This window comes from Pongo abelii, chromosome 19 (genome assembly GCF_028885655.2).
Source record: "Pongo abelii isolate AG06213 chromosome 19, NHGRI_mPonAbe1-v2.0_pri, whole genome shotgun sequence".
Classification (NCBI taxonomy): domain Eukaryota; kingdom Metazoa; phylum Chordata; class Mammalia; order Primates; family Hominidae; genus Pongo; species Pongo abelii.
In genome coordinates, this window is record NC_072004.2 from 59,685,874 (window position 1) to 59,698,139 (window position 12,266).

The 12,266-nt window shown below is 40.3% G+C and overlaps 1 protein-coding gene across 5 annotated transcripts in view; it reads right to left on the reverse strand.

Annotated features, from left to right (window-relative positions):
• Positions 1-12,266, reverse strand: part of ANKFN1 (ankyrin repeat and fibronectin type III domain containing 1) — a 350,740-nt gene that overhangs the window by 294,432 nt on the left and 44,042 nt on the right. The window contains exon 2 of one of the 5 annotated variants that reach the window (XM_054535673.2): positions 743-824. The exons of the other annotated variants lie outside the window; for them this stretch is intronic. Within the exon in view, the coding sequence (XP_054391648.1) occupies positions 743-754 (12 nt within the window). The 5' untranslated portion in view covers positions 755-824. The remainder of the gene's footprint in view (positions 1-742; positions 825-12,266) is intronic. 5 annotated transcript variants of the gene reach the window in all.

A 12,266-nucleotide genomic window follows, 5' to 3' on the forward strand; every position in this document is an offset into this window, starting at 1 on the left:
CTGGACTGTGCGAAACCAGACATCCAGTGTGGGCCATGTTTTTATAGTGGGTAGGCTTGTTGGTTACAGCCACTGCTCGTGTACACAAGAGACCGGGGTTCCTGTGTTGATGCTGCAAGTCAGGGGCCTGCTGTCTTGGGGCCAGCTTTTCAGCCTGTGATGGGATGGTTGAGTTACATTGCTCTGGTGCCAGCTCCAGGCTCTTCAATTCAGAGAAGGGTAGTTAGAAACCCTGGTTTGGCTTCTTTAGTCAAGCTTCCCAGCTGCTCTGTATGTTAAAGTTACTGGATATTCCCTGGCTATCAATAAAGTTGATAGTTTGATACCATTTAGTGAAGAAGTGGGGGTGGAGGATTAGCATCTCAATCCTAATAAGTTAGTGCACTGCCTGGAAACCTTAAGAATAAATACAAAGAACTCAGATGTGAGGCTGCTGCTCTTGGTACAGCTATTGTGAACAGCTTTAGCATGAATGGGCAATGCCAGTCTTAGTTTCTGGCTTGCTTTGGTAGCAATGGCTTGTAGTAAATGTGCTGCTGAGACCAACGTTGTGTTATTTGGACCAACTAGCAAAAAAACTCCAGCTACATTCCATGCAAGGCAAAGAGAACTAGAGTGAGTGGTTTGGGCCTTTGGGTATAGTGCTAGGCACTGGAACTACTAGCTCAGCTGATCCAACTTGGGTTCCTTTTTCTTTTGTATGGAGTTGCATAGGCTCAAGCAGGACTGCTGAAAAACTAACCTTCTCATTCATGTAGCCTGCCCACAGGCTTCTGGTCTCAAACTGGATTTCTTCATACAGCTTATTTCTTATCCTATTGGCACTATTCCAAAAGAGAGAAAGAGATAATCCTCCCTAAATTACTGTATGAAACCAGTATCACCCTAATATCAAAACCAGGAAATAACATAGCAAAAAAAGAAAACTACAGACCAATATCCCTGATGAACATAAATGCAAAAATCCTTAACAAAATCCTAGCTAACAGAATCCAACAGCATATCAAAATGATAATCCACCATGATCAGGTAGGTTTCATACCAGGGATGCAGGGATGGTTTCACATCTGCAAGTCAATAAATGTGATACACCACACAAACAGAATTAAAAACAAAAAGTACATGGTGATCTCAATAGACACAGAAAAAGCATTTGACAAAATCCAGCATTTCTTTATAATTAAAACCCTCAGCAAAATCGTCATAGAAGGGACATACCTTAAGGTAATAAAAGCCATCTATGACAAACCCACAGCCAATATTATACTGAATGGGGAAAAATTGAAAGCATTCCCCCTGAGAACTGGAACAAGACAAGGATGCCCACTCTCGCTGCTTCTATTCAACATAGTACTGGAAGTCCTAGCCAGAGCAATCAGACAAGAGAAAGAAATAAAGGGCATCCAAACTGGTAATGAGGGAGTCAAACTGTCACTGTTTGCTGATGATATGATCATATACCTAGAAAACCCTAAAGACTCATCCAGAAAGCTCCTAGAACTGGTAAGTGAATTCAGAAAAGTTTCAGGATACAAAATTAATGTACACATATCAGTAGCTCTGCTATACACCAAGAGCGACCAAGCTGAGAATCAAATCAAGAACTCAACCCCTTTTATAATAGCTGCAAAAAAATTAAAATACTTAGAATTTACTTAACCAAGGAGGTGAAATACCTCTACAGGGAAAACTACAAAACACTGCAGCAAGAAATCATGGACAACACAAATGGAAACACATCACATGCTCATGGATTGGTATAATCAATACTGTGAAAACAACCATACTGCCAAAAGCAATCTACAAATTTAATGCAATTCCCATCAAAATGCCACCATCGTTCTTCACAGAACTAGACAAAACAATCCTAAAATTCATATGGAACCAAAAAAGAGCCTGCACAGCCAAAGCAAGACTAAGCAAAAAGAACAAATCTGGAGATATTACATTACCTGGCTTCAAACTATAGTATAAAGCCATAGTCACCAAAACAGCATGGTATTGGTACAAAAAAAATAGGCATATAGACCAATGGAACAGAATTGAGAACCCAGAAATAAAGCTAAATACTTACGATCACCTGATCTTTGACAAAACAAACAAAAATATAAAGTAGGGAAAGGATACCCTATTCAACAAATGGTGCTGGGATAATTGGCAAGCCACATGTAGAAGAATGAAACTGGATCCTCATCTCTCACCCTATACAAAAATCAACTCAAGATGGATTAAAGACTATAATCTAAGACCTGAAATTGTAAAAATTCTAGAAGACAACATTGGAAAAACCCTTCTAGACATTGGCTTAGGCAAAGGCTTCATAATCAAGAACCCAAAATCAAATGCAACAAAAACAAAGATAAATAGATGGGACTTAATTAAGCTAAAAAGCTTCTGCACAGAAAAAGAAATAATCAGCAGAGTAAAAATCCCACAGAGTGGGATAAAATCTTTGCAATCTATACATCTGACAAAGTACTAATATCCAGAATCTATAAGTGATATGGTTTGGCTCTGTGTTCCCACACAAATCTCATCTTGAATTGTAATCCCCATTATCACCATGTATCATAGGAGGGACCCAATGGGAGGTAATTGAATCAAGGGGGCGGTTTCCCCCATGCTGTTCTTGTGATGGTGAATTCTCATGAGATCCGATGGGTTTATAAGTGTCTGGCATTTCCCTTGCTGGCACTCATTCTCTCTCCTGCCACCCTGTGAAGAGGTGCCTTCCGCCATGATTGTAGATTTCCTGAGGCCTCTCCAGACATGCAGAACTCTGAGTCAATTAAACCTCTTTTCTTTATAAATTACCTAATCTCAGGTATTTCTTCATAGCAGCATGAGAATGGACTAATACAACAAATAATTCAAACAAATCAGCAAGAAAAAAACAATCCTATCAAAAAGTGGGCTAAGGACATAAATCGACATTTGTCAAAAGAAGATATACAAATGGCCAACAAACATGAAAAAAATGCTTAACATCATGAATTATCAGGGAAATGCAAATTAAAACCACAATGTGATACCACCCCACTTCTTCAAGAATGGCCATAATCAACAAATCAAAAAATAATAGATGTTGGCATGGATGTGGTGAAAAGGGAACACATTTACACTGTTGGTGGGAACGTAAATTAGTGTAACCACCAAGGAAAACAGTGTAGAGATTCCTTAAAGAACTAAAAGTCAATAAACCATCCTGATCCAGCAATCCCACTCCTAGGTATCTACCCAGAGGAAGTCATTATACAAAAAAGATACTTGTACGTGCATGTTTATAGCAGCACCATTAGCAATTGCAATAATATAGAACCAGTCCAAATGTCCATCAGTCAACAAGTGGATAAAGAAAATGTGATGCATACATTATCTATCTATCTATCTAGCTAGCTAGCTAGCTAGCTAGCTATAATATACATATCATGGAATACTACTCAGTCATGAAAAGGAATGAATTAATGGCATTTGCAGCAACCTGGATGGAACTGGAGACCATTATTCTAAGTGAAGTAACTCAGGAATGGAAAACCAAATATTGTATATTCTCACTCATAAGTGGGGAGCTAAGCTATGAGGACACGAGGCATAAGAATGATACAATGGACTTTGGGCACTCAGGGGAAAAGGTGGGAGAGGGGTGAGGGATAAAAGACTACACATTGGGTACAGTGTACACTGCTTGGCTGATGGGTGCACCAAAATCTCAGAAATCACCACTAAAGAACTTATTCATATAACCAAACACCACCTGTTCCCCAAAAGCCTATTGAAATAATAAAAAAAGTCACTCTCCTAAAAACAATACAGCTTATTTCTTATATAAGATATTATTTCTTAAATGCATATCTGGTTATGACCTCTGATTTAGGAGACCCTGTTTCAGATAATGGTTAAAGAGAATTGGGGCCTCTGGTTTGTTATCTTCAGGCATTCAGCTAAGAAGTATATTTAAAAGGCTGTTTTCTTGACAGTCTGTCTCTTTGACACTAGGGTAATTCCATTCTTCCTTAACCTTCTGAGTAAGTTTACCCTAGTGCTGTTATCCTATTGATATCCTGTCATCAGGGATATTGATCTGTAGTTTTCTTTTTTCGTTAAATCCTTTCCTGGTTTTGGTATTTGGGTGATATTGCCTTCATAGAACAATTTAGAAAGGATTTCCTCTTTCTCTATCTTTTGAAATAGTGTCAATAGGATAAGAGCACTAGGGTAAATTTGCTCAGAGAGGTAAGGAAGAATGGAATTGTTTAAACCACAGGCTTTGATGTTGCATTTAGAACATGAGCTGGTGGAAATGAAAGAAAAATGATGGAAGATGCTTTGATGAGTGGAAGAAAAGGAGTTACTTCTTTAGGAAAAATGTTGTTATTTTAGAGACTAGGTTGGATGATGTAAACCTGAAAAGTTTTAAATGCTCTTAAAGTCATGTGCCTGTAGTCCCAGCTAACTCGGGAGGCCTAGGCAGGAGAATCGGTTGAATCCGGGAGATGGAGGTTGCAGTTAGCTGAGATCATGCTACTCTAGCCTGGTGACAGAGTGAGACTCTGTCTTAAAAAATAATAATAATTATTATAAAATAAAAGAGGCATCATGACTGGTGCCTAAACATCCAACAAGCAAAGAAAGAAAAGAAAGGAGACCTCTGTCCCGAAAGATTGTCCAGATGTGGGGGACTACTAGGAGATGTACTCTTAAAGCTGCTGCATTAAGGAATAGGACAGCCACACCGAAAAGGGGTGTAAAATTTGTATTGGACTATAAAGGATGACCAGGAAGATCAGAGTGAAATTTTTCAGGGATTATTTCACTAGTGCCAAGATGACACAGTTATTATAGCAGTGAGGCAGGATCAGCGGATATCATGAGGAACTGCATGCAGGTAATCTTCTAATGGAAGGTTTAGGGAGAATGAGATAGACAGACTAAGGCACTGGCTTTCCCCCTGGGAGATTTTGCACCTTACCCCCAGGGGACAGCTGCCAATGTCTGGAGACATTTTTTGATAATCAGGATTTTGAGGGGCAGGGAGGGGGTGAAGCTACTGCCTGCTAAAAATCCTATAATGCACACACAACAAAGAATTATCTAGTCCAAAACGTCAGTAGTGCTGAGATTGAGAAACCTTGTCTAACGGCCAGGTATGGTGGCTGATGCCTGTAATCCCAGCACTTTGGGAAGCCAAGGCAGGCGATCACCTGAGGTCAGGAGTTTAAGACCAGCCTGGTGTTGGTCAAGTAACATGGTGAAACCCCATCTCTACTAAAAATATAAAAAATCGGCCAGGCTTGGTGGCATGTGCCTGTAGTCTCAGCTATTCTGGAGGCTGAGGCAGGAGAATTGCTTGAGCCCGGGAGGCAGAGGTTGCAGCAAGCCAAAATCGTTCCACAGCACTCCAGCCTGGGTGACAGAGAGAGTGAGACTCTGTCTCAAATAAGAAAAAATAGAAATCTTGTCAAGGAAAGCCAGTATGGGCTACAATATTTGAGTCCAGATGGAGTCAGATGTTGCACTGATGGGTACAAGTATTCTGCTTGGAGAGTTAGACGTGGACAAGATTTGCTTACACTATGGATATTTTTGCAGCTTCTGAAGTTACTGGCTTCACATCTATTATTAAGGAGGATCTAAAAGGACAAAATCTGGAATAGTGTCATGATGAAAACAAATGAATGGGGATGAAAGCAAAGAGAAAGAGAAGGAAAAAGGAGAGATGTGCTATGATCCAGCCAGGGTATTAGCACCATATATGGAAAAGGGAGGGAGCCAAATTAGGAAGAATATTACACGTTTACAAACAGCTGAGTTTGTTTGAAAAGAGTGGAGAATGAGAAGACAAATGAAACAGCAGAGGCATTTGCCACTGCAATAGGAATGAAGGTGGTAGAGATGAATGTTCTGGCTATCAATGAAAGTAGCATAATTCACTCAAGGCCTGGAGATTTAAGGACCAAGGAAAGGAGAAGCACATGGTAGAGGATGGAATGCCTACCTCAGCAAGCCAGCTGCAGCTGCATCCATAAGAGCTTCAGTTGGAAGATCTGTTGAGATAACTATGCCAGCAGAGGAGGTACATCACTCAAAGACATGACTACAGCAGTGGTTCTCAAACACAGTGTGCATTAGGATCACCTGAAGAGCTTGTCAAAATCCAGATTGCTGGGCCCCAGCTTCAGAGTATCTGATACAATAGGTCTGCAAGCAGTTTGAGAATCTGCATTTCTAATGAACTCCCAGGTGATGCTGATGCTGCTGTTCAGGGGGCACATTTTGAGAAGCACTAGTCTACAGAATTCCAGTGTAGAAAGCAAAGACAATAGACACTGCCTCCTGTGATTCTGCTGCAGATGGAGAAATATAAAAAGTAGAACAAGATTGAAACTCTGGGGAAGGCACAACCATGCACCTTGCTTAGACAGGGGCCTCTCCCTCTTGGGGCACTCTGCTCTGAGAGGTAGAGGATGCCGGGCTATTGTAAAAACCTACCCTTGATTGAGCATTGAGGAGGGGGCAACATGTAGGGCTCAAACCTGGAATGGAAATTAAAAACATTAAAATGTACAGCACAGAACTGAGCCACAAGAATACCCAGAGACACAGGCCACCTTTGAAATTTCTTAATTTTGCTAGTAGAGAGGAGTGTCTCAAAGGCCAGTCTGTGAGAAAGGAAACAGGATGCATGGGCCCATCCCTATCTCTTGCCAAAGGATATGGGAAGCATGGGGATAGTATTAATTTCTTCATATCGCTTGGTACAAAATTTCTATGTTCAATTATTTATGCTCCCAGGTCACGAATGCTAGACCGGCATTCTTACAAAACTGAAACCAAAAACATTTTCTCTTTTTCCCAGATGTTTCTGCCAACCCTTCTCCCCCAAATAACACTGTGATCCATAGCTGATAACCACAGTGTGGGCCCAGTACTTTCCATCCCATCGTCTTCTTTGCCGTTCTCCATGCATATTTCCTACCAGCAGAAAGGGGGGTTGAATAGGTAGATTCAGGCAACAAACTCCATCCTGTGCTTCTCAAATCTAGTAAGAGACTGCTCAACTAAACTGTATACATCCATCTACTAGGGGACTATCATGTAACCATGGGCCCTGGGGAGGGGAGAACTTTATGAACAGTTGTAATTACTTGGAGGAAAAGCTCATGATACAATGGAAAATAAAGCAGAAGAAAATTGAATAGATAATAATATGATAATTACATGAAAACATAGCAAATAAAATACTATATACAGACAAAATTATAAATGGAAATACACTGAAATATATACTAGGGCTATTGGTAAGTGGTGGGCATTTTCTCCAAAATTTTTTATTATGAATTTAAATTTGATATATAATAGGAATAATAAAATTTATCAACTTTAAGTATTTTAATGCAAATGTTAACATTATAAAGTCATGAGGATCTTTATTTCTCAAAGACAGGAAAAGCAGAAAAATAAATTTCAAAATGGCAGGGAAAATGTGGATGGAAGCATGCTTTGAGGTGATGAAGAGACTTGTGATCTGATAGAGGATGTATGAAGAGGAAAGGGTGATTACTTCTCCTGTAGGGGAGGGATTATTAACCAAGAGATTCTGACATTTCTTGATATTTCAGGACTAGTGTAGATTTGATGCACAATAAAAGATGTCAAGCAAAGCTGGCCTAATATTGCTAACCAATTGCAGAAGTGTGAAAGAAATTTTAACACTCTATAGATATAATGAAAATCAACAAAGTTGAGAATGACTTAATGAATACCACATGGAAAAATAGAATGAATTGGCTATGAAAAAAAAAAAATCAGAAATTTCTCCTCGAAGGGATGGCTATAGTATCACTTTTCATTATAAATGAGGAATATAAACACACTGCCAAAAATACACATTGTCAAATGAATTCAAACAAAAATATTTTAGCTTTCTGTCAGTTGAGTAGAATAAGTTTAGGTTTTAATTTAAGTATCAAGAGAAAGGATCTAAAGGCTTATAAGTAACTTTGCAGAGAGCAGGAGCAATAAAAATTGCAAACAGATGATATGTAAATAAATATTTGCATCAACTTTTATAAATATTTAGAAGCGCTGACAACTCCCAATTATTTTGTTTTAATTGGTTCACACAGAAACTAATTTTTGACAATTGTACCTGGCTAATTAATACTTCAGTAGCTCAGCTAATGTCTTTGATCTGAAGAGTGCTTTGGGGAACAAGACTGGGTAGTCACCCCTTTGTACCACAGAGAAATAAACTCTTCATTCAGTCCTGAAATCACAGTGATTTGCAAGCCTCCTTCTGCAGCCAGGGAAATCTTGATTTAGGAGAATGGAGCCAAGAAGGGTATAATACAAAGTTTTTGTTTTGTTTTGTTTTCTTTCGAGACGGAGTCTCGCTCTGTCGTCCATGCTGGAGTTGCAGTGGTGCAGTCTTGGCTCACTACTAGCTCCGCCTCCCGGGTTCACACCATTCCCCTACCTCAGCCTCCCGAGTAGCTGGGACTACAGGCACCCGCCACCACGCCCGGCTAATTCTTTTGTGTTTTGAGTAGAGACAAGGTTTCACCGTGTTAGCCAGGATGGTCTCAATCTCCTGACCTCGTGATCCGCCCACCTCGGCCTCCCAAAGTGCTGGGATTACAGGCGTGAGCCACCGCACCCAGCCAATACAAAGTTTTTAAAACTAGTGGTGCTGGGATTACGGATGGGGAGGAGGTACAGGGGCAAAGCTCACAAAAAGGGTTTGACATTGATTTTGAAATGTCTATGTTATGACAGTGGTTTCCAATCCGTAATGTACGATCATAAACAATGCCTGAGCCAGGCACAGTGACTTGTGCCTGTAATCCCAGCACTTTGGGAGGCCGAGGTGGGCAGATCACTTGAGGTCAGCAGTTCGAGACCAACCTGGCCAACATGGCGAAATCCCAGCTCTACTAAAAATACAAAAATTAGCCGGGTATGGTGGTGGACACCTGTAATCCCAGCTACTCGGGAGGCTGAAACAGGAGAATTACTTGAACCTAGGAGGCGGAGGTTGCAGTGAGTTGAGATCGTGCCACTTCATTCCAGCCTGGGCGACAGAGCAAAACTCTGTCTCAAAAATAAAAATAGGCTGGGCGTGGTGGCTCATGCCTGTAATCCCAGCACTTAGGGAGGCCGAGGCAGGCGGATGACCTGAGATCAGGAGTTTGAGATGAACCTGGCCAACATGGTGAAACCCCAGCTATACTAAAAATACAAAAACTAGCCAGGTGTGGTGGCGGGCACCTGTAATCCCAGCTACTCAGGAGGCTGAGGCAGGAGGATCGCTTGAACCCAGGAGGTGGAGGTTGCGGTGAGCCGAGATCGTGCCATTGCACTCCAGCCTGAGCAACAGAGTGAGACTCTGTCTCTAAAAAATTAATTAATTAATTAATTTAATTAAATATAAATAAATAAATAAATAAATAAACAGTACCTGATTTCCTAAGTGGGACCATTCAGATATCATTTCAGAGAAAAAGCAGGCATAGTGTGAAAGTTTGCCCATTTCTTGTCCCTCTTCCTCCCAATTTATATCCCACTACAAGCTTCCTTTGCTAGTTATATATTTTTTTTATAAAAATAGATGCCCCGGGCTAGATTATGCCTAACTTGTATTCTAAACCAATATCCAACTTTTATTGAGCCTCGTAATAATTACTTACACTCTTTGCCAACATTTCTGACTCTCCATATTCTAGGTACATGGAGAGCTGACTTCCTGACTCCTTTGTACCTGAATGAAATCACATAACTAGTTCTAGCCAATGAGTAAAGAGCAAACACGAAGAGCAGGAAGTTACTTCCTTGACAGCTCATTTATTTGCTGAGGCAAGACTCTGGAAACTCTGTTTGCCCTCTGGCATGGCAACAGTCCGGCTCAAGATGGTGGGCATTCCCTCAGTCCCTGAGGTCATGTTTTAGGAAAATGAAGCTGAACACAGTGTGAAGCGCGGCTTGGAGACTGGCCACGGAGATCAAAGTCCTAGAGATCAGGAATGAATATTGAGGGCCTAGACTTGGCTAGGGCAGTCGGAAAAGCACCATGAGGGGAGCATCACCATGACGATGGAAGTGAATGGGCACAGGAGACGGACGGGGAAAGGAGATGTCTTCATTATGTCCCTTATTAAAAGTGTGGGATGTGTGCACTACAATTTGAGGCACTGGGGATGAAAAGGCCTAAGATGTATGTATGTCCTGTGGAGATCTTAGATACTTAGGGAGACCTTCAGAATGATGATATATTCCTAAAAATAAAAATGTCCCTGGAAACTTACAGTAGATTACCTACATCATGGTATGAATTAAGAGAGAGAATATTCATCAAGGTCTGAAATGGCCTGTGTGTATCCAAAGTCCACGTTCATTGTATCTTTTATTTATTTTCCTTCATAATAAAAGCAGAGCATGTTACAGAAAGTTTAGATACCACAGAAATCTAAAAAGACAACAGTAGTAGTAACTCAAAGTTCCCTGACCCCAAAATAATAAGGGTTAACATTTTAGCTAACATTTCTCATTAGTATTTTATGTGTGTATACATGCGTATGTATTTTTTTAAATTATAAATACAGTTTTGATTTTTTACTTTTTACAGTTACGTGATAATGAGCATTCTTTCACATCATTATATTTTTTTCAAAACCTTTTTGAACAGTTCCATAATATTCTAATATACAGACACTTCATGGTATCTCCCCCCTATTATAAAGGACAATCTACCCCTATACAAATCTATGTTCTTCCATTATGAATCACTTCATCTGAGCTGATGAAATCAAGGATATCTTCTTGGAGGAGGCAGAATATTTATTGGTCCCCAAAAGATAAATAGGTGAATGGTGAAAAGGGTGTGGAGGGGGGAAATGGAACAGGAACATCATGGGTGATTTATGGACTTCTTTGGTTCATCATACATAGGTTAATTGGAGAGGAGAGTAGGGGCAGACTGGAAGGCTAGCAATGCTAGGATAAGAAGCTTCCTCAATATTCCACAAACTGTGGAGAACCTAAGAAAGCCCCCACTAGTGTCCTCTCTGTGCATACAAGTGTTTTAGGAAGATTATGTTGGTAACCATACAAAGGCCACCCAGACTGGAGGCATGGAGACGAGTTAGGAAAGCCCTGCTGTAGGCTAGGCTGAGGAGGAGAAAGTCTTTGACTCCTACTAATCATTTAGGTACTAATTCTGTAACTCTTGGATGTGATACTATTGCTGATCATATAATTTACTTTGGGTACCATGAGGGTTAACTGTTTCTTTGAGCTCACATCCATTTCCAACTCTCCCCCTGCTCTGTTGTATATCAAGTGTAATCACTTCCCAGGCTACTTTGCCTTCTGGCCCCTGGGAAAGGGTTGGAAAAGATTAAAGGACTGGAGGAATGGGGAAGATAGGACATTTCTGCCCTTTGCACTTTGCCTCCAGAAGCATCTCTGGCAGAAGCAGTTTTTCCTCTGTGCTCTGGCTCCCATGGACATATCCTTCCACCATGGTCTCAGTGCCCACTGGACGGCCCTAGTTTATTTCTTCTTCCAGTGCAGGGGTAGCAGTAGTTTTCTGCTATTGCTAATTTGTGAGTTGTCTTATGGTCTCCTATTTAGTTTTTCATTGGTTTTACCCCTGTGAAAATACTTTATTAAATTTTCTGTGTTAAAAACGCTAGAGTAGTCTTTCCCCACTTGTGGCTGGTATGAATAAAACATTAAGTCACAACCATTACAGATATATACAGAATTAGATATACTGAATAGCTAATTTGTTTTTTTCACAAATAACATTCCATCAGCCAAAGCACTTATTACTTCTTAACTCTTGTGGCAAATCTTTGTAAAAGGTATGAACACATTTTTCTATCTCATAAGTAATTTAATCAGTAAGTATTTATTAAGGATACATTGTATGTCAGACACTGTGCTGCTGGATTTTTATGGGGTTTACAGTTTATAGTTTTGTAAAGAAGATAGACATTAATCAAACAATCATATGAACAAGCATGGATATACAATGATAACAAGTGATTGTGAGGATATGGGCCACTATGACAGTGTACAATAAGGCAGTCTACTTACAGCTGAGAAAGGAGTGCTCAAACAAAGGTCTGCTGGATGAATTGGTGTTAACTTGGAAAAGAGAAAAGGGAATAGTTTTCTAGGTAGAAGAACGGCGATGTAAAGGCTTGATGGTGGGAGGAACTATGGTGGGTTTGAGGAGGAGCATCCTGGCTAGAGAGAGAGTGCTT